The sequence below is a fragment of the Pleurodeles waltl genome, chromosome 7 (assembly GCF_031143425.1).
Source record: "Pleurodeles waltl isolate 20211129_DDA chromosome 7, aPleWal1.hap1.20221129, whole genome shotgun sequence".
Taxonomy (NCBI): domain Eukaryota; kingdom Metazoa; phylum Chordata; class Amphibia; order Caudata; family Salamandridae; genus Pleurodeles; species Pleurodeles waltl.
In genome coordinates this window covers 1,478,577,929-1,478,600,077 of record NC_090446.1, presented here as the reverse complement: position 1 = coordinate 1,478,600,077, position 22,149 = coordinate 1,478,577,929, and the positions used below count along the sequence as shown (strand labels likewise).

At 43.0% G+C, this 22,149-nt stretch overlaps 1 protein-coding gene across 1 annotated transcript in view; it reads left to right on the top strand.

Moving 5' to 3' along the window:
• The window catches only part of LOC138246542 (uncharacterized), a 126,075-nt gene that overhangs the window by 86,306 nt on the left and 17,620 nt on the right, over positions 1 to 22,149 (top strand). Inside the window, exon 4 of the mRNA XM_069201205.1 lies at positions 14,955 to 15,083. Within this exon, the coding sequence (XP_069057306.1) occupies positions 14,955 to 15,083 (129 nt within the window). The remainder of the gene's footprint in view (positions 1 to 14,954; positions 15,084 to 22,149) is intronic.

Genomic DNA, 22,149 nt, shown 5'->3' with positions numbered 1-22,149 from the left:
GTCACAACTTTGCAAACCAAAAGCACAGACTCAATTCACAACACCCAACATATTGTTCATATGTCTTTGTTTTACACACTCCCATGTAGTAATACATTTCTGAATACCTCAGTGAAAGTATAATGGTATATGTGAATGGGTGCAAAAGTGGGAATGTAGATCTCTGAGTTGGTGTGTGAGAGTGTGAGTGAGTGCGTAAATGGGTGCATGAGTGACTGTGAGTGCGTGTCTGAGTGTCTGAATAAGTCTGTGAGTGTGTGCTTAAGTGTGTTCCTGGGTGCCTGAATAGGTGTGTAAGTGTCTGATTGGGTCTTTCAGTGGGTGTGTGACAGTTTGAGTGGGTCTCTGAGTGGGTGCATAAGTGTGAGTGGGTGGGTGTGTGAGTGTCAGTACGTCTGTCAGTGAGTGCATGACTGTACATGTGGGTCTGTGACTAGGTGGGTGAGGGTGAGTGGACCTGTAAGTGGGTATCTCAGTCTCTGACTGGGTCTTAAAGTGGGTGTATGAGTATATTAGTGGGTATCTGAGTGGATCTATCAGTGTCACTGTGTCTCTAAGTGGGTGCATGACTGTGTCAGTGGGTCTGTGAGTGGATGTATAAGTGACTGAATGGGTCTGTCAGTGGATGTATACATGCCTGAGTGGGTTTGTGAGTGGGTGTCTGAGTATCTGAATGGGCCTTTGACTGGTTGCATGAGGGTCAGCGCATCTGTCACTGGGAGGATGAGTGTATGTGTGGTTCTGTCAATGGGTGTGAGAGAGTGTGAGTAGATCTCTAAATGGGTGCCTGACTGTCTTCCTGGGTACTTCAGTGGGTGTATGAGTGTCACTGTGTCTCTGAGTGGGTGCATGAGTGTGTCACTGTGTCTGTGAATAGATGTATGAGTGACTCAGTGGGTCTCTGAGAGGGTGTACAAGTGTCTGTCTAAGTCTGTGAGTGGGTCGGTGAGTGTCTAAGTGAGTCTGTGAGTGGGTGTGATAGAGTGTGAGAGGGTCTGTGAATGGGAGTGTTAGTGTCTGCCTGGCTCTTTCAGTGGGTGTATGAGTTTCACTGTGTCTGTGAGTGAGTACATGAGTGACTGTGCATCTATCAGTTATTGTAAGAGAGTGTGAGTGGGTCTGTAAGTGGGTGTCTGAGTGTCTCAATGTGTTTGTAAATGGGTGTATGGGTGTATGAGTGTCTGAGTGGGTATTTGAGTGGGTGTATGAGTGTCTAAGTGGGTATTTTAGTGTGTGTATGAGTGTCACTGTGTCTTTGGGTACGTGCCTGAGTGTCTGAATGGGTCTTTGAGTGGGTGTATGAGGGTCAGTATGTCTCTCTGTGGATGCATGAGTGTCTGTGTGGGTCTGTGAGAGTGTGAGTGGGTCTGTGAGTGGGTGTCTGAGTTTCTGAATAGTCTTTGAGGGGGTGTATAAGTGTCTGAGTGGGAATATGAGTGGGTGTATGAGTGTCACTGTGTCTGTGAGTGGGTGCACGAGTGTGTTAGTAGGTCTGTGAGTGGGTCCATGAATGGGTGTATAAGTATCTGAGTGGGTCTGTGGTGGGTGTCTGAGTGTCTGCATGGGTCTGACAGTGTGTGCATTAGTGTGTAAGTGGGGGTGTGAATCTATATTTTTTGAAAAATATTTTTGTCAGGGTTCGTGACTCCATTGGGGCATAACAAAGGGGGGCCATGCGGAGTCTCAACTCCACGATCATGACCAAAAAAAGGTTTTTTGAACTTTTTAAACTAATAAGGGATCCCTGAGACACTCATTAATCAGCCTCATGGCGACAGAGTACCTCTACCCTGACCCCTTCTATTGTTTTCAGCCTCTAATTCCATCCTCCAGGACTGTGCCCCGGTTCATAAAATATACGCTGCAACTTCCTGGACAGTTTGAGACAACCCAGTCACACTACTGCTTCTGGCACGTGCAGTCACGAAGTTCCGCATAGGAGCCCCTATTGATCCACATCCCTATAAATGCAAATTTGTTTTCCACTTCTTTACAAGAAAACCACTAAACGGATTCATACCAAATCACAAAAAGGTGTTTTTTGGACCCCTTTTTTTCTCAGCCCCCCGCTTGAATGATCACCCTGAAACTTTCCACACAGCAGCTCACATGAGCATTGAATTCTTTGGGAGTTTTTTTTGGAGATTCGTCAACTGGTGCCAAAGATATAGGCAAGTAAATAGATGCTTTTTCTATAGAAACTAGGTCCTAACTAGTAAATATATATATATATATATATATATATATATATATAAAAATCTTCAACAGATGGACAAATGGCCATCTGACGGCTGCACCGATCCCGTTGGTAGAATCCCAATATCAAAACAAACTCACATCCAGCAAGCTCGAATTTCGTTCGTCAATTTATTTCTTAATGCAGGTAACACAGTGTCCTGAAATGCGATGTCAACGCGTTTCGGCAGAACACCTTCGACTGGACAAATCTGGCTACAAAGCCAGAATCATTTAAGTGCAAGTCAACAGTCCTTCATCTATTTCCTTAACATAACAATGTGAACTAAAGCGGCGGCCATCTTAAAACATGCTAAAATCTATAATTATATTTTAAATTCTACAGTTAATACGGGAATCACCTATATTCGTTAGAATGTTTTAAAGAATTTTCAATTGGTAAGACATGGATATCTTGTAAGTGTAACTTAAAAGAACCCAAATGAGCAATACATAATTTTGATTAGATCTAATATCAATCATAAATTGCCTATTCAATAAATAGTAATATTGCATATAATTTATCATCAATTTGTCAATCTCATATATATTACAAAGTATTAAAAATTACTATACACAATTTTTAAACTAAACATAAATCAATCCCAAAAATCGATAAATTGTGAGAGATTGGATATAACAACTTATTGTAAAAATTATTATTACAATTAATCCCTTCTAAAAAAATCCCCATAAGGGACATTTTTAAAAAAAAAAACCTTTTCAGTAAAAATTCATTACTATAATTATTAGATGATTACAAAGTAATTAATTAGTTATTTATCCAAATCTCAATTGTCAAACATCAATTCCTTAATGTATAACTTTCTGTATGTAACATCAATCACTTGTACTGTATTTATATTGCACTCTCTTCTATATCATCAAAACGGCCTCATATGGTAATGGGTCTCCATATCTAAAAAACATTCAATCAATTATGTTCTACTGTATATATCTATATAATGAGTGGCTTTATAGATGCATGTTATTGATCTGTATTTAAGACAAGGCCCGGGCTTAAAGTGCTAAGTGCTTAGTGATACGATAACATTGTGTGCAAAACGTGCATATAAAGTGCAACTAAATATAGAAAAACACCACTATTGTTAAAAGGAAGTATTTGTTACTGTCTCTTCAATCCTATATCCTGTAAAAACTTCTATTGTCTGCATTTATTAGATTATAAGGAAGAGGTTATCCTAAAACCAATTACAAATAAAGACCTATAGGTTCATAAAAGGTCTATAAGTTCATAAGAATGACCATATTTCAACATAACTCCTAAGGGTTCAACTGGAAATAGAGGTAAATAGAAATTATAAAAAATTGTAAGAACTTGTTGCTCCTCTAGGATTTATGATAATAGCAATTTTCTCATCTCCCTCCATAGACATCATTATGGTCATCAAATAATATCATGTTCACTGTATTGTTTACAGGGTAAAAGGGCCAAAGATATAGGCAAGTAAATAGATGCTTTTTCTATAGAAACTAGGTCCTAACTACTAAATATATATATATATATATATATATGTATATACTTATATACTTATCTGTAAACTCTTTACAATGAATATACCTTCACCATTCATGCCTTTACAACACAATTTGCTGTAATGGCATTCGTGGTAAAGGTATATTCGTTGTAAAGGCATGCGTGGTAATGTTGCATGCGTGGTTAAGCCTCTGTGGTAATGACATGTGGGGTTCAGCCTTTGTTGTAATGGCTGTTTCTCCTGAGTGATTCTGGGTACTGGCAAGCAACTCTTTTAGGTGACTAGTAGGGCTAGGATGATTAGCTTTGCTCTGTACAAGGTATTAGGCAGAGCTGAAAATTTACTTTGAGTAAGTGAATGTCAAATATGTGCTAGGGCCTCATAACCGAAGTGAGGTGTTAACAAACGTCATGTGGTCTTATCAACAAGTTACCTTATTAAATATATATTTTTTTAACTGCAAGTACTTTTTCTTCGCACTAATTAAAATAATCCTTGTGGTTCACAATACAGTTCTGTATAAAACAACATTCAGGTCATTGTATTCACAATGTCAACACATGAATCTAAATGGTATTATACACAGTAACTGTTCTTTTCATGCTTCAGATGTTACAAAATCATGGGTAAGATAGTTAGCAGATAACTTAACCTACCAGTTTTGGCTGATTAGATATGTAATATAAATATCCTGGTGTACAGGTTATGCATATTACCATAAATGCTGTAATCAGAAGCATTATCAGACAAGTTACAGTTGACAAACACTAGAGGCTGTCACAGCTGATAAATAATCTCACAAAGGCTACCTCCTGTAATCAAGCTGGTTGAGATTCCACTGGCACAGCTGCAGTTTAGCACAAATATCTCTGTAGGTTGTTGGGTGCAACAATGTTTTTCTTTTTCTGGACTGCAGAGAGTACGGAGGTGCTGGAGCAGTTTTATAACATTTGCTCTAGCATATGGAGCAAGCCCCTGAAATTCGAAACCTGACTCAGCTAGCGACCAAATTGTGTGATCTTGGGCAAAGCACTTTTCCTCTCTTTGTCCAATATCCTTTTTGGCCAGGATGTCAAAAGTGTGATAGAAGGCTGAAACCAGAACTAAGGGCTTTCTTATGACTTTGGCAGACGGAAAAGCCCGTCCACCGAAGTCCCGACTGGTAGGTTACCGCCAGTGTGGCAGCCTCACCGCCGGGCCCATTACGAGTTTCCCACTGGGTCAGTGGGCAGAAACACAGTTTCCACCTGCTGGCCCAGCGGGAAACAACCTACAGCATTGTCTCTGGCTCATAATAGCGGCAATGCTGTAGTGCATAGGGTGCAGCAGCCAGAGAGGCCCCTGCACTGCCCATGCAAAGTGCATGGGCAGTGCAGGCCCCCCTTGGGCACCCTGCACCCCGTCTCTGCCAGCCTTTTCATGGTGGGGTTACCGCCATGAAACCACTGGCGGAGAAGAGAGCCGTAATCCCCAGGACTGCGCTGTTTGCAGCACTGCCCTGGTGGATTAGGATCGTCAGCACCACCAGTCCATTGTGTAGACGAAAACTGGCAGTGCTGGTGGTCGGACCGCGGCGGTTGTAATGTGGCGGTCGGACCACTGCATTGGTGGCGGTCTTACTGACACCGGGACCCGTCATAATGAGGCATTAAGTGTTGTTTTAAAAGCATAGGTAGGTGATCCTGACGAAGGCTCGAGCTTGGGTCCGTCTAACATCTAGCTCTGCCGTGGCCTTTGCCCCATGAAACTGGTCAGACTTTACAGTACACACCACAGCATCATCGGTAAATCTTCCTCTCAACACCCAATTTCATTTTTCGAAAGGCAAAAACTGTGGCATCCTGGTAAGTGAGGGACAGCTGGCAAGGTCATTGCACATCCTTAAATGAAATCATAAATGTGAGGGTTTTCCATGGATATTTTTTTATGAAATTGCTGCGATATCTGCATTTTAAGACACATTGTACAAGTGTCAAACCTGAGCTGCCCCACTTGACCAAATAGTGTGATTGACCACTCATAGTGAAGTTATTTATTTGATGCAACTGTACTAGAGGGCCAAACAGGGCTTTTAATGAACCATCCTTATACATGCATTTTCTCCTTCTTATTCTGATCTGATCTTGAAGTTACTTGAATACTTTTGCTCATGCACATTGGGAATTTAGTTGAGAAAGTCTTATATGACAGCTCAATTCCACAGAGGAGTCGGCCAAAGTTGGACTTACATTTATCATAATACCTTTCTATTGCAATTTCTGTATCATAATTTATTCAGCTGACTTGTCACTAATGATAATTGATCTTTGTATGTATAAGTTGTATGACCTTATTGGAAGATTTTTGAGGTGTATGCATAAGTTTCATGATTTCATTGCTTATTGTAAAATTCTGAACAAAGCAAACAATAAATACCCTTAATCATTCATTAACGACTGCTTGTATTGGAGGTAACTAAGATTTGTGAAGCAATGACCGTACTTTTTACCCTGGGAACTCTCAGCATCCCTCGTGTCACCATTTAACACACCTCCACCGTAGTTCTCGCTGTCTCTTTTGAGCTGCCATGAGTGCAAGCAAGGGCAACGCAGTTACTACTAGCCCAAGCTGAGCAAATGTGCAAAAAGTGTCCCAAAGGTCATGAATATTTAGCCAACCAAAAGCCTACAATACAGTGTTCCTAGGGATTCACATCCACAAAACAATGTTGGTTTTAGAGTGCCAACTGACTTGTCTCCAAAGTTAAAGGAAGATTTGTCTGGTAAAGGGGTCCAATTGAGAGCACTGGACATAGTTTAGGGGGACCAGTTAGTGTTCCAACTATTTTTCTAGGTTATTTATAGGGTAAGCAATGGAACTAGTTTGTGTCTAGATTACAAAGTAAGTCTAATTAATTCAAAGGTCTGTGTCATAAAAATGGTAAGTTGCGGGTGGCATCTTCAGCTGGCAAGGGTTTTAAGGGGAATTGGTGCACACACCTGGCCCACTAGTGTTTAACTAGCACCTAAACAACTGGGCTCATTCAGATCTTTAAAAAACACAGTATCACTGTGACTGTAATAACTAGAGATGTTTCATCCAGTTCCACCAATGTGATACAATGCTAATTTCCAGGGTGAAACTAAAAACACTGTGTCCATTTTGGGCTGGAAAGGGAGTGATACCTGTTCCACTAAAGTCAAAGAGATCAATGTCTAGTGCAATCTTAGTCTTCTGTGGTCCAAGCATTTTCTCGACTTCCAGATGAAGTTGATGTCTGTTTTTGTGAGACAAAGCCAATTGGCTGCAGACCTTTGTGTCTCTGGGATGACGCAGTTCATCAAGTCATCTTCCACTGCTATCCAGATGTTTGGGCTTTGCCGTTATTGTTAATGTCAAGTAGCAGTCTCCTCTCAGGGCAGTCCAGGTCTGATCCTTCAAGAAGATGCGAGCTGAAGGGCCTCTCTTAGGCTTAGTCCTATTCATGAGTATACTACAATGAGAGGTGTCCTGGTCACATGTCTCTCCAAACTGCTGCTTTAGCACCTTTTCCATAATCCACATGGTTATATTTCTCCAGTTCAATCCGACCAGTACTTATTTTGAATTGGTAACACTGATAGCCAGCACTAGTTATGTAATAATTAGAAACCATCAAAGTGGATGACTTCATTGTGGGGGGTTCTCCCCAGGAGGTATGTCAGAGAAGGTAACTTAGAAGGGGATGAGAAGTGGTCACTGGAAACACTGCTGTTTGGATGGGGAAATGCGCTCTCCCTTACACAGACACACAGGTGTAGTTGCACACACAGAGGCCCTCACTGGCACACATCAAGACAAGGGCTCAATCAGACAGGCATGCATTCACTCACATGCTGCACACACAGATCAGACTGTCTTTCAGATGATCACCTTCTCTGTAGGAACAGCAGTCGTTTTAATCATATTTGACTTACAGTCACAGCTTGCAGATGTTAAAGGGCGGGGCGTCGCACGGGGGAAGTAGGGGGGAGGAGAAAATATTTAAAAAATGTTTAAACAAAAAAATACACCTACCTGAACGCCACTCCGCGCCCCGCCCGCTCCACTCCTATGCTGGCTGCAGGCAGGCACAGTCTCCCAGCCCGCCCTGCAGCTAATACTGACGCTGCCCAGAGCAGCATCAGGATTGGCTGGGAGCACCCAGCCAGGACACTCCCAGGCAGACTGGGAGCCTGTGCAGGCTCTCTCCAGCCCAGGAACTGTGTTGCTGGGCTGGAGAGAGCCCTGTGCGCATTTGTGTTTGGCCGGCCAAACACACATGTGCTCTGAGGGGGAGTGCTGAGCACTCCCCCTCACACCCATCGCCCCCGTGGCCCGCCCCTTTCAAAGAAAAGGATACAAAATATAGTTTATTATCCATTTCTTTTAATGGTTTTGCAGCTGCCACTGCTGGTGGTGGGGGGGTGGGGGGGTGATGCTCCTCTGCCCCCATGGAGGAGCCGCCCCTGTTGACTTAGCTGTCTTCCCATCCTACATCTCCTGGTGTACACTACAAAACTCCGAACTGCTCTCACTTCTTGAGAGTGAGTCTGCATTCACACAATCATTGTGACTGAGATTTATGAGACTGCTGACCCACCCTCCCAGCGCTGACAACCACATTGGATGTGTGAGCTGCACCCAGCCTATTGACTCTTTGGAGGTACCACTTCCGTGAATTTTATTTAGGGGTTGCCAGGGATCGCAGCTGGGCCTGCTGGCTTGCCCTTTGCAACCCTTGGAACTGCCTTTGCAACCTCCACCCTGAGAAATGGAAAAATCAGTGCAAACAACACAAAGACAGCTTGCCCCTACGGGCATTGGGGCTCCTCCCTCCTTGTTTATATAGTAGTAATGAATAATAGGCTATAGTTCACATTAGTGTAATAAAAATGGGGCAACAAGAACTGGAACGGGATATTCACTGACAGTTGAGGTATGTAAACATTGCTTTTAAATATATGTTGTGAGAATGCATGAGAGTGTGTGAGAGAGTCCTTTTATGTGAGCAAGTTTCTACATGTGCAATTGTGTGTGTGTGTGTGTGAGTGAGAAAGTGGATGAGTGGGAATGAAGCGAGTGAGAATGAGGGAGATTGAGGGCTAGTAAGTGAGCCTGATTGAGTTAAAATGTGTGCAAATGTGTGACTGTAAAAGTAAGAGTGACTGCAAGTGAGTGTGAGTAAGTGAGAATTAAGGAATAAAAATGAGTGGGAATGAGTATTGGTGAGTGACAGTGAGTAAGCGAGTGACACTGTGAGTGAGAAGGAGTGATCCAGTTGGTAAGAATACGTGAGAATGAGAGTAATGCAAGTATAAGTGAGAATGTATGAATGAGGCAATAAAAGTGAATGAGAGTAAGAGTCAGTGCAGTCTCATTCAATCTTTTGTACTCAGTCTTAATCTCATTCACTCATGCAGTTTTACTCTGTTTTACCAATACCTTCTCTTTCACACTCACTTGCAGTGGATTTAGGAGTTGTAAAGAGTAAGCCAGGGGTTGCAGCTGCGACCCCGGACAAACTGTAAATGGCATTTGTGTCGCAGAATGTCAAAGTGTCAAAGGGTAGTTATCAATGCTGAAACTGTGTCATTGTGACAGAAAGTCTACATTTGTAAGTTTAAGATTAGATGTGGGTTTATGGGAATTTCTGAATAAAATAGTATCACAACCCCCTCACATTTACTTCCCAACCTGGAAATACATGTAGATACATGTGCATGAGTAAATGTGTTTACAAAGCGAGATTAGTGAGGGACCCTCCCATATTTAAAGAGTCCAAAGAGAAGGGGTCTACTGACTGGGGACAAAAAGAAAAATCCCCAAGGAGAAACAAAATAGAAGAATAAGGCTCTGATGCAACCAGGAGATTTAAAAAAGATTTGAACAACCCTTCTGTTTTCTCTTGCAGATTTCAGGAGGTATGTAAATGTTTGTGAGAAAAGTCCTGGAAAAAAGGCAAAAAAGTGATGTGTTAAATATAGACACTGCATATTAGGCTTCATTGCCAAGTGAAACATCCAGTAAATACCTCACTCCAAGGTATTGTTATTTACTGGACGGGGTTAATACTTTCACTTTTTCAACCTGATCAGGATTTGAGCCTAAATGTGTAAGTGTACATTTGCATCAAACTTGAGGACAACCTAATAGAATTCTAATATGTACATTTCATTAATGTGAGTATTCCTACAAAACTAGACTTTTCTCTTGGATCCTTAGTGAATCCAATGAAGGCCACAAATTTGCTTCAAAGGGGGCGTGGCCATGACAGCAGTGGAGCCGGGCACTTAGGCTGAGCTCTGCAGCTGTCAATCAGCTGGTGTTGAGTCCTGGGCAGTCTGTCCTAACCCTGTCTCCCCCGTCACTGCCTGGCAGTCAGGAGTGCTGGGGGCAGCAGTGTGGGCTGTGGGCTGACGCAGTAAAGGCCGGCATCTGGAGCTCACTAGGGGTTGAGTAAGACCGGTGGGATTAGAAGAGGCCCGCAGAGCTGGACAGAAGCAGTGAGATGCTGCACTAAGGAGATGCAGTGGACGCCATTTTACGAGACAGAATGTGGCATCAGCTCCAAAGAGACACTGACTCAGTGAGGTGTGGACTGCCTCTGGCGTAGCTGCTTCAGGTGGTTGCTGCTGTGAGCTCTTCCCACCTGAAGGGCCCTGTGGGTCCTTTGGGCTGCCGAGGGTCTCCAAGGGACCCCATTTTTTACTTTAACTCTTACCTGAGGGGCTCAGAAGTGTGGGCTCACCCATCAGAGGCCCAGGAGTGGGGACTGGTGCTCTGGCAAGTGCTGATGAGGCAGGATGCAGGCTCAGAGGGGGACAAGGGGCCCTTTGGAGCAGAGACCAGGGATGCGGGATGCGGTACTCCTGACGTGCCTGGGAGCAGCCCGTGTGGCCTTGCATGGCTGTGGGACCTGGCTAACCGGAGTATAGATGCACAGAAGAGGGCTATGAGAAGGGGTTTGAAAGGCGCTCCTCAGATAGGACTGGCCTCCTCCCTCAGAAGAGAGGTGAACATTCGAGGAGGCACTAGTGACGGTTGGGTGATACAGCCACTCTCTGTTGTTTGGCCTGGAGAGGGAGACCCATTGGAAACCTGGCTTTTTGCTGGCGGCAGGTGGGAGAACTGGTGGTTGTGTGTGGACCAGACATACTGCCCTTTGTAAGGGTACGAACCATGCAGGTGGCCCCTGCCATGGTGAAGGGGGTGGTGCTGTCGGAGGGCCTCAAACGAGCTAGCCCGGATATGGATTTGGAGGTTCAAATAGCCATTCAGGACATGAAGGAGGCTTTGGAGCACAAGACTGAGTTAGTGATTGATGTGGGCCTTCTGAGGGTGGACTACACTAAACTGACGGAAAGAGTCACAGAGGTGGAATTGACTACGGCCCGGTTGCACCCATCTTTGATGGACTATGAGTGAAGGCTGGCTCAGCAGCAGAGGGCGGTGGAGGTCCCCTCGGTGAGGGTGGAGGATGCTGAGAAGCGCTCCGGCCAGAACAATGTTCAACTGGTGGGGGACCTATAAAAGGACCTGATGTCTGTCTCTGAGTTATCAGAGGATGGTTGGCATCACCCCCCCAAGACTGCAGATGTGGTCGCCTGAGGGGCTAGATTGATGGAGCAGGAGCAGTGGCCCTCTGGGGCAATGGGGTGTTGCAGGAAGTGGGCGGGTGGACTGTTCCTGGAGAACTTTGAACCAGCGGGACTGGCCATGTATCCTCCCTCAGGGACATGTTTGACATGGTGGTAAGCAGTACATACAGTTGGGGGTGGGTGTTAGGTGTTAGATGCCTCAAGCATTGGGAAGACGGGTTGTTCTTTGCCCGAAGCATGATGTGGCAGGGAAGGGCGGGGGTACAGTTCCAGGGGGCTGCAGCAGTTTTAAATGAATGGCAACGCATGTTAGGTAGAGGAGTGGCACGAAGCACTCACAGCCATTGCCGGGGATGGGCTCACAACATACAGATGGGGAGCTCCCTTTATGGTCCTCTCCTGGAATGTAAACAGGCTTGGGCACAAGCTAAAGGGGGTGGTGTGGCAGTCATACCTTTTGCAACTGGCTACAGGCCTAATCCTGTTACAGGAAACTCACTTCAAGGGTTCCCTATGCAATTTCCTTGGGAAAGGCACATTTAAGTCTTTGGTCCACGTGGGCTACTCGGCTGGAGCCCATTCATTATGAAACTCTGGGTCCCATCCTAGTGTAGGTTGGCGACTGGACCCGTGGGAGCTGACAGTCTGGAAAACCTGCAGCCACATCTCACAGGTGTCGGGCCACTTCTTCTGTGAAATTGTGGAGTTGGTTGCTAGGGTGTGGTTGTTTAAGAGGTGTGTAATACTGTGTAATACTGTGGTCCTGGGTCAGCTGATTGCATGTGTCTCAAAAGAACAGGAAGATGCACCATAAGGTGCTAGAGATGGAGAGGGAGCTGACGGATGGGTTGGCAAAATACTTGGAGCGGCCAGACCTGAAGCGGGCCAAATCTCTGGCCCAATTACTGGAGGACTATAGGCAGCTGGTTCACCAGGAGGTGAATACCCTCTAGTAGGTGCGGCAGAGCAGGCTATGTGAGTTGGGAGATAAGGTGGGTCAGATGCTGGCCTCGGTGGCCAGAAAGGAGGAGGACCAACAATGGATCCCGGAGGTCTATGTGCTAAGTGGGGAGCAGGCAGAAACACACGCAGAAAAGTCTGGACCTTTGTTGGTTATCTTTGCAATCACTATACTTCCTGTCTCTCGCCAGAGGCAGTAGCTACCATGGAGGGGCTTGTGAAGGGTCTTCTCATACCAAGTTTGGACAAGGAGGCTCAGGATCACTAGAGGGGGAGATTATGGAGACAGAAATAGCACAAGCCCTGATCCAGCTCAAAAGTCAAAAGGCCCTGGGTCTCAATGGCTTCCTTCCAGAATACTTTAAGTGTGTGAGGAACAAGGTACTGAAGCCACTACAGGCTCTGTTCTGTGAGGCTTGGTTAATAGTTGAGCACCCTGGAATTTTCAGCAGGCACAGTTGATTTAGATCCATAAACCAGGGGAGGCTGCGGTGGACTGCCCCTTTATCAGATGATTTCTTTAGTGAAAGTAGAGCCTTAGCTGCTTGTTAAGGTCTTAGCAAACCACCTCTCCTATGTGGTAGAGGGGGTGGTGGCTCTGGATCAGTCAGGATTCATGCCACATAGATCTATATGCCACAATCTCTGGTAGCTTTTTGGTTGCCTGGCTCATCGGCTCATTATTGGTGAGCCCGCCCTTACCCTGCCGTTGAATGCAGAGAAGGCATTTTATTCCACGGAGTCACCCTACCTGTTGGCCCTTCTTGAGCACATGGGCTTCAGCCCAGTGTTGTGGGCATGGGTGCTGCTCCTGTATCGAAAGCTGACGGCGACAGTGAAGCAAAATGGGGTACTGCCGGAGGAATGTGAGCCGGGCCGGAAAAATTAGGTGTATCCTGTCAGGGTGTGTTGGGCGTATCCTGGAAAGGGTCAGAAATATGCTGTGAGAAGTGAAATGGGAAATAGAGAATGGGAGCTGATGACCAATGTCTGATTGTCATGCTAGAATAGGGATTTGTAAAGGGAACAGAGTAAATCTCTGGAGTCATGAAGATGCTTTGTTGTGTTGCCCCTTTGGAGCTGTTGCGTGAAGAGCAGGGTCTTGAACTCTTTTCCGAAGGTAAGGCTGGATGAGGTCTGGTGCCATTTTATTTGAATAGCATTACATGTTCTCCCCAGTGACAATGAATCATTTGATAGGACTCCTTAGATTAAATTAGATAATCCATTCCTATAACAACATGGTTAGACTGCATTTTCTTAGAATGAGTGTGACTTCTTATTTTAAAAAATGTATACTTACCATCTGTCTGTACCATCCAGAGTTGTTGTATACATAGATCCAAGATGCTATCCCTCTATTAAATTGCTGTTTGTACTTTCCAGCAACTTCAAAATGGCCATCTTTTTTTCTCACCACAATCAGTGTATTCATTCCACTCCAAGATGGCCACCCCATTTGTGCACAGAAATCAACAAATTTCCTTTTTTTCAAGATGTCGTGGTCAAGGTTTTTCAGCAAGTAGCTCGTGAGCTGCTAGTAGCTCCCCAGCTACCTGTGAGAAGCTGCACTATGTGTAGCCCAACCTAAAAGCTTAGGCCCAAATTTAAGAAAAGTGGTGCAGCATTATATGCAGTGCAACTTTTCTTACACCCCTTAGTGCCCCTCTAATGCGTTCCATGTGTGCGCTATACTGTATTAAACATAAGGCACAGGTTAGGGACAATGGCGTCACCATTTTTCACGCTATTGTAGTATATTGCAGTATTAGCGATCAAAATGTTGCCTCTAATCCTGAAAGGTACATAGGGGCACATTAAGAATAATGGCGTGCCCCCTTTTAACGCCTGCTCTGTGCAGGTGTTAAAAATAGCAGCTAAAAATGGCACAGTAGAATCTCATAGATTCCACTGCGCCATTTTTGTGGTCTCCCTATCAGGAAAATGCCCCCTTTGCATACATTATGCTTGGCGCAAGCATAATGTGGCGCAAGGGGTTACAAAGAGGCGCAATGCATACATTGCACCACTTTGTGAATCTGGTGCCGCAAATTTGGCATCGTTGAGCCACATTAGCATTATAAAAAATGACACTAATGTGGCACAAGGAGGCGCTAGGCCTTCTTAAATCTGGGCCTTTGTTTGGTTGAATCAGGTTTGTTTCCAGAATTGAAAAGGATGCATTTAAAATGTGTGTTTTTAGAACTGATAATCTGATGTTTGGAAAATTGATGCTGCTTTAAGATAGATGTTCTTTACTAGGTGCCAAGCAGCCTTGTATATATCACTGCTATGACATGTAGAGTCAGTGAAAATTCAAACTGATAAAACCTATTATGTTTTTCACAATTTTGCTGATGATCTTGCCTGATGCACTAAGGTGGTCCTACATGCAATAGTCACTAATGAAAAAAAGTGATAATTTGTGTTAGTAGCTCAGGATGATTTTCATTGAAAAAAAGTAGCTTTTATTTAAAAAAAAAAAAAAGGTTTGAGATCCCTGCTCTAGACAATTTCAATTCAAGGCTGGTAGCCTTCAACCCAGTTTCACATGATTATCACATGTTGTGACTGCTACCACAATATTTACAGTCATGGGCTACATGTCTCTTTACTATTCATGATTCTGTGGTGTCAAAGTGCATCTTACTTTCCTCCACAGGTATTCTTGGGTTTGCTGGTATGATTGCCGGAACAGTTTTTCTTCTTGCACTTGTAGAAGGCTATCGCTTTTATTTCTCCTGGACGTACGCCATAGGATGGTTCGCAGTCATCTGCGCTTTGGCTTCTGGTAAGACATACCTCTAAGTAACTCATTCAATTCCCTTTTTGCAATAGTTTTCACAAAGCCTGGCATGGGTGAAATGACTACAGCTATCTACATTGAACTGGTTTGAAATCTTTATTTCTCTTTGATACTCTCTTTTGCTAACCTCAGATACCCTTTTACATCACTTTACTGCTCTTGATTTATAAATGTAGCCTCACACTACCATATGGACACCAGACTATTGTCTTTCACTTTCCTGCCTCAGTGACCACATGCATTACCTTCCTACTCTCATTGCCAGGACAAGATGTGGAACTAAAAGTAAAATGTGCTCTAGGGAATGTTTTATTATCAGCCTCAACCTACTACTGGTGCAGTGGCTCAGGGAGAATAACATGCAGTGCTACATGACCCTATAAGGTTTTTAATACAGAATATACCTTCCCATGAACAAACCTCGAGGATGTTTACCTCTGAAAGAAAGTAAAGTATAGTGATCAGAAACCCCACCATTTGTGTTTTTTGAATGTCAAGCCTAACCTGTATGGAGACAAGTCAGGAGCTTTGGAATTCATGCAATAGCACTCCTATAGAACATGCCCCAAACATCTCAAATGGGAATATTCAGGGTACATTGATATACAATTGATATACAATTAGTATAAATAGAAAGGACTATGCTTTCTTTACATTTTCACATATAGGGAGATGGATGTTACAGGACCAGTTCTGAGAGGCATGTAAGACTATTTAAAAGAGTATGCTTGTTGTACCACTTCCCACACTCATACGTTTTGTGAATCGGCCCCAGAGTCTATACGCCGTGCCACTGTAGTCCTTCTATGTTTGTGGGTGCTGCCATTTCACTGCCACTGCCTGGAAAATGATTGCTAACTCTATGTCTGTGAGGTTTACTGGATTATGGTTTTGAAATGCTGACCACAACACTAGATGGGGCATAACACTTTCACCAGGCATTTTTTAAAGTCATTTTACAATGCAAACCAATGTGCATATATTTTACACAAGATTTAGGACCAGGCAACTGGAATGTGAAACAGATTTCCACCATCACACTTTTCAGGCATTTGAAAAATGTATTTATGAATGTCCCACACTTTACAGAGCACATAGACCTCACCTAAATGTATTGTGATGAAAGTGTGGGAAAGTTGTCCAGTCTGTCAACTTTTTAAAGAGTATGTGTTGGAAATTGTGTCACTAATGTGAAAAGGAATGTGGTAAATAAATCTCTGAAACATATGTATATGGGAAGAAAAATAGCACAAAGTTGAAAATATGGTTATGAGTCACCACTGTACATGACTGTAAGAAAGTTGTTAATATTTGCTAAGGATGTGAACCGTTCCAAATGAAAAAACACAAGTAAAACAGGTTCTACTGGGAACAATGTATCCCACTGTAGTACCTAGCTGTCTCAGGATATGCTGAGCAGTCCAAGCCCTACTCAGGGGAGATGGTGTAGGCCTGATACCCCAGTCCTCATATATGCAACAAAGAACATCAAAGAAATCATTGTGCAGTCAGGACTTTTTCCTGTAAAAAGGAAATGGACTTTGTTATACACACACTACTTAGTATTACATATTAATTTACGCATATATTCACAATGCCAGGTGGAAATACCTATGGTGACACTCTCTTATCAGTTCACACCCCTAGCGAGACCTGAAACCTATAACCACACTATACCCCTGCACATACACTAAACACAACAAAAGGGTTAGTTATTAAAGGGCAGGTATACTGGCTTGGTGATGGTGTCGCTGCATTGATAAAAGCAGAAATATGCCATACTAGATCAATGCCACACCATTAAACTATGGATTGTACCACCCTACATCTCATTAGAGCATTGATGTCTCACTGTTAACTTTGTGATTATTAATAAAGTTATTCAAAATATTTCAATGACCTTCACTAAAACATGTAATGATTGACTGTTTTCCCTGTGATTGTCAATAAACTTTTTAAAGCATTCAAATGACCTTCATTAAGACATTTAATAATGCTTTGTTAACTTTGTTAATCATTTTATTTTTAATATACTGGGTGTGTAGGACTTTCATATACTTTTATCTCTGAAGCCTTCAGACCCACCAACACTGGTCCCCATACTCCAACGCCTTAAGGTAAAATCCTAGGCTCCAAGAGTGCTGAAAAATGTGCACATTTCTTTGGGAGTCATCAATGTAAGATGCCTAAAGCCTACTGACAACTTTTTAAAAACTGACATGGGGACTCAAGTTCAAGGTTTTTGTTCAAGATGTGAAACTCATATGAGATCCACATGCAAAATAGCATTACAAAATGATATACAATCATTGCATATACAAGAATGGCCCTTAAAATACAAGTTTAAAAGACATGCAGAAAATTTAACAGTGCAAATACAAAATATTTTATTAAGTGAAGAAAACAGTGCAGGGGGTTCAACAAGTGAGAATGGCACTTATCAATACAATTTTAAACAACATGTAAAACAATTGGAGAAAATTGTGTATAAAACATTTCATTAAGTGGAGAAAACAGTAGACGAAGGGCTTCGGCCCTATTTGGCATGGTATTTTTATAAAAAATGACTTTAAAATGTAGGCTGGGAAAGAAGCAGTGTAGGACAAACAAATACCATGTGGTTCAGATCTTGACACCATGGTTACAGAGGTTACAGACATTGTGATGCTTTAGTGATTTGGACCAATCAGCAGTTAAGTCTTTTAAAGGCAAAACATTTAAGCATAGTATTCTCCAACAACGTCTAACACCATGATCAATATTCCATGTCAAATATTATTGTAAATTTCTGAAAATGGAAGAATTAGCTATCACATCAAATGTTCTTTTTTACGACAGTATTCAGAGTGTAAACATAGGCTTGGGTTGCTAGAAATGCTTAAAAAGGATTTTAACTGTGGTTCTGACCAGGTACACAAACATTCCAGGTTTAACTCAAAGAAGCTTTAATGTGGAAGTAAAATTCCTGTAAAACAGAGACTTTGCTACTCTTATTGCCTGTGTGGCAGTTTTCTCTGAAAAAAAATAATTTGGTCACATCAGTTAATCCTATAGCATACAATAAGGTGGAGTGGACGTTTGCACGATATACAGAAAGTAAATGATTAAAATGCCATTGACCCACAACATTATATCAAGCCCTTAACCTATTAGCTTGTGATTTAAACTTGCAGGTTTTGTGAGATATACGTTCAAGGCCATTCAGGCAGTTTGACATAATTTTCCCCAGGTACAGATATGACTTTACTACCTCCAATTGTTCTTTACTGAGGTACCAACTATAATTTGGATATTTCCAAAGTTTTTTTTATCCTTAAAGATCAACATTTTACTTTTGGAGACATTCATTTTCAGAAAATGAGAATCATCAAACTGTTGTAATGATTCCAAACAACTGTTCAAGCACCCTTTGGTGTTAAATCAAGAATCACAATGTTGTCTGCTTATGTAACAAGCATGTCACAAAGTTGCCTTTAATTCTCTGTGAGTCATCAAAGCTACCACCCAAGTGTTTAGGTGAATAAGAAACATAAGGCGAGAATAATATGGGGGTAAGCACACAACCCTGTTTCAGGCTAATTTTAGTCAGAGTTACAGATGGTAATCCCTGGGCACCCCCCAGCTGCACTCAACACCAGGAGGAAGAATGTAAGGCAGTAGTTAAGTGTAACAGTGTACACGGCATGCCAAGTCTATGCCGTTTTTTTTCCATAGCGTTGGATGGTCTGGAAAAATCGATAAAAATTGGGGAGACCAGGAGACCATTCATTTTAGCATATTTTTCTGTGATAAGTTCAAGAGCTGTTATATTATATGATGTGATTTTTTTTTTCCTAAAGCCAGAATGCTCTACTGAGATTACTATTTGCTCCTCTACCTAAAAATTGAGGTGTTCCATTATTCTTTTAGCATAAATGTTATAATAGGGCATTTTGCTGATAGTTATTTGGCATATTGTGAGCTCCTTTTTATGCAGCGGAACTATGGCACTCTTGGTCCAGGATGTGGGAACTATACAATGAGAGTAACAGTATTTGAAAACGGACACTAAAAGATCACCCAAAGCTTGGCCTCTCTTTTTATGACAAAGATCGGGACTTCATTTAGACCCATCCTTCCTGAAGTTCTCGTTTTTCAGATGGAATCCTGAACCCATGCTGCCATGGGAGGTCCATATGCGTGTAACTCAAATTTCGAGTAAGAGAAAGAGTGTCCCATAGAGAAATCCTCCCCATAGGTAGCTGCATATAAATGTGTTATGTAACTTCTCCATTACTCTTCCCTAATAGGAGTGGGAAGTGATGCTAATCTTGTCCCACAGCATTCCACAATGATCTCCTAGAATTTTCTTGTTTTATTACACAAGGCTCCTTCTCTCAGTTCAATCCATGTACGGTCACATTCTTTCTTCCTAAGGCCCACAATTAACCTTCTTTTCCACTTTTGGAGAGTAATTTATTTTCCGCTTTAAACCAAGAAAGACATAAATTGATTTCTGACTAGCCTATCTATCTCTTTATTCAGGGATAAGAGTGGTTGCATTTATTTACATTCATCAATCTTTGCCTTTGGTTGACGCCGCCTACTAATTTTTACATGCTCTGATTAAACTTAAGGATTAAATATGAGTTCCAAGTTTTCCTATTACTGATTATAGTTCTAAATGTTTATTTTTAATTTTTTAATGTTAACTTGCCTCCAATGAGTGCTACCAGTGGACATCTCAAAACTCGTAGTAACCCCCTTTCAACTACCATGAGCCCACACCAGTCAAACAAGACTCCATCTTAAGAGACAGCAGTTTTCGATCACTGAAGGCGGTAGCAATGATGTTTACTTCAGAGATAATATTGGAAACTGAATAAGGTAGATCATTATAGAGCACCCAATAGTTGCTGTATAAGTGTAATGAGTGGGGGAGTTAAACTTGATTCTACTATTTACTATCAAATAATCAATTTTCCATAGTGGATCCAGGAGTAAGAATTCTCTTTCATCTATTGTATTGAGGTTCCAATGGAGTCTGCAGCTCTGCGGCAGTTCCCACAACCTGCATGCACTTGTTGGTGGTGCCCCTGCAGTTTCTGGGGCACCACTGAAGACAAAAATGCAGATTTGCAGCCCCTCACAGGTACCTTTGAGATGTAGTTATATCCTTAGGCATGTATAACCCCCCCCCCTCAGCGCCTCGAAACCCTGACGGGTACATAGCGCGCTTTATAAATACCATGATTGATTGATTGATTGATATAACTGATGAGCAGCTTCGCGGCCCAAAGAAAGATGCTTGCTTTTTATTTTTTTAAACATGCAGCCTTGTAGTGCGTCATTTTATTTTTAAAGGCTGGCTGCCGCTCCTTTGATGGGCCACGCAGGGAGCCAGCTTGTGTTCTTCTTGCCCACCCAGAATCCTGGACACAGGGGTGGGGCTGGCATTGTTTGACGCCTCCTGATCCCCCGAGGCACAGGGAGTGGGGAGGGCAACCAGCAACACTCAGGCTCTGCAGGTGGGCTCCTTTCTGTTCATGAGCCATTAGAGAGCTGTGTCCCCAGGAGCAAGAAATGCTCCCAGGTGCAGCAGCACTCGCTGTTTGCATCTTTGGTCGGCCCCTGAGAACTGGGAGCTCTGGGAACAATGACATTACTACCGGCAGGGCCCCATGCTTGCTTCCTGCTTGCTTCTCTGTGCATTCGTGCATGACCTCTAGGGCCCTGGGAAGGTGCAATTGGTGTTCATGTGCAAAAGGGACGTTGCTCTGCCACCCTCTGAGGTGAGGCAAGCACAGGGAAAATAAATACAGAGCAGTTGAAAATAAATTACTGTTCTGAGACTGTGTGCTGAACCTCTTGGGTGAACTCTGGTGAACTTTGCAGATGTCCTACTGCGCAAGTGCCAGCCATGTGACGGTTTCTTTGACCTGCAGGCACAAGCTACAGCAGTTACAACAGAGGAGAGAGAGAGCTGAGTTAGAAAGCGAGTGATCAGTGGCCCTGGGAGGACTTACAAACCTCCATTCACTTCAGTGGCTGGGGGTGGGGCAGGCCGATGAGACAATGAGGGAGTGGGTGGCAACAATTTGTTGGTCATCACAGAGGGGCAGGCTGTAGGAGGGGTGCAGGCGGCTGCTCTTCTTGCAGTGACACGTGTTTAGTGCTGCATTTGGTTTCACTTTGAAAAAACACATGGAGCTGAGCACAACAGGGTGCTCCTGATCTCAACCATAGAGCCCCAAGAGAGGCAAGTAACAAGCTATGGACAACAATTGCACTAGGGGACTAAGAGGTAAGCATGCAGTCAAAAAAGTTCTAGCTATTGCGTCAAGAATTTTCAATTCTATTAAGGACATGGAGGCGAGGATTATGCTTCTCTTCCTTTACTGATCAAAACACAGCAGCCAAAGAGTTAACAACAGTAAACTACAAATCCCATAAACATTAGTAGTCCAGACTGCCCAATCCCAGGCAATCCTCAACTATAAGAGTCTCCATGACAACCGCTCCTCCTCTTTCTTTGCGATAGATGAATCACACTTCAATCCTTCAAACTTGCCACAGAACATGCTGGCGAACTCGGAAACACAACAGGAAAAATCTAAATCCCAGCCTGAAACTTCAATCACCCTTGGAAACGCTACCTAAATAGAAAGAAACGCACCATAATACCTTTGGAAATTAATTAATCTTAAGTGGGGGGGGAACATGAATTTGAATGCACTTCATCATCACAGATTTATATGTGAATATTCAAACATCAGACATTGCAATTGTCAGTAAAATACGGGTGGGATAATTCCCGCCTCCCTGTCCTTAATAGAATTGAAAATTCTCGACGCGATAGCTAGAAATTATTTTATTCTATGTCAGGACCGGAGGATTTGGATTATGCTAGTTTAAAGTTGATCCATCACATTAGATGCTATATCCACAATGGGTTTATGATCAAATACTTTCAATTTACTATTTGAAGACCAATCTGCCGCTGCCATGATATCCTCTAATCTGGAACCCGCTCCAAAGGATTTGGAAGCCATAGCTCCCCTAATAGAGTGAC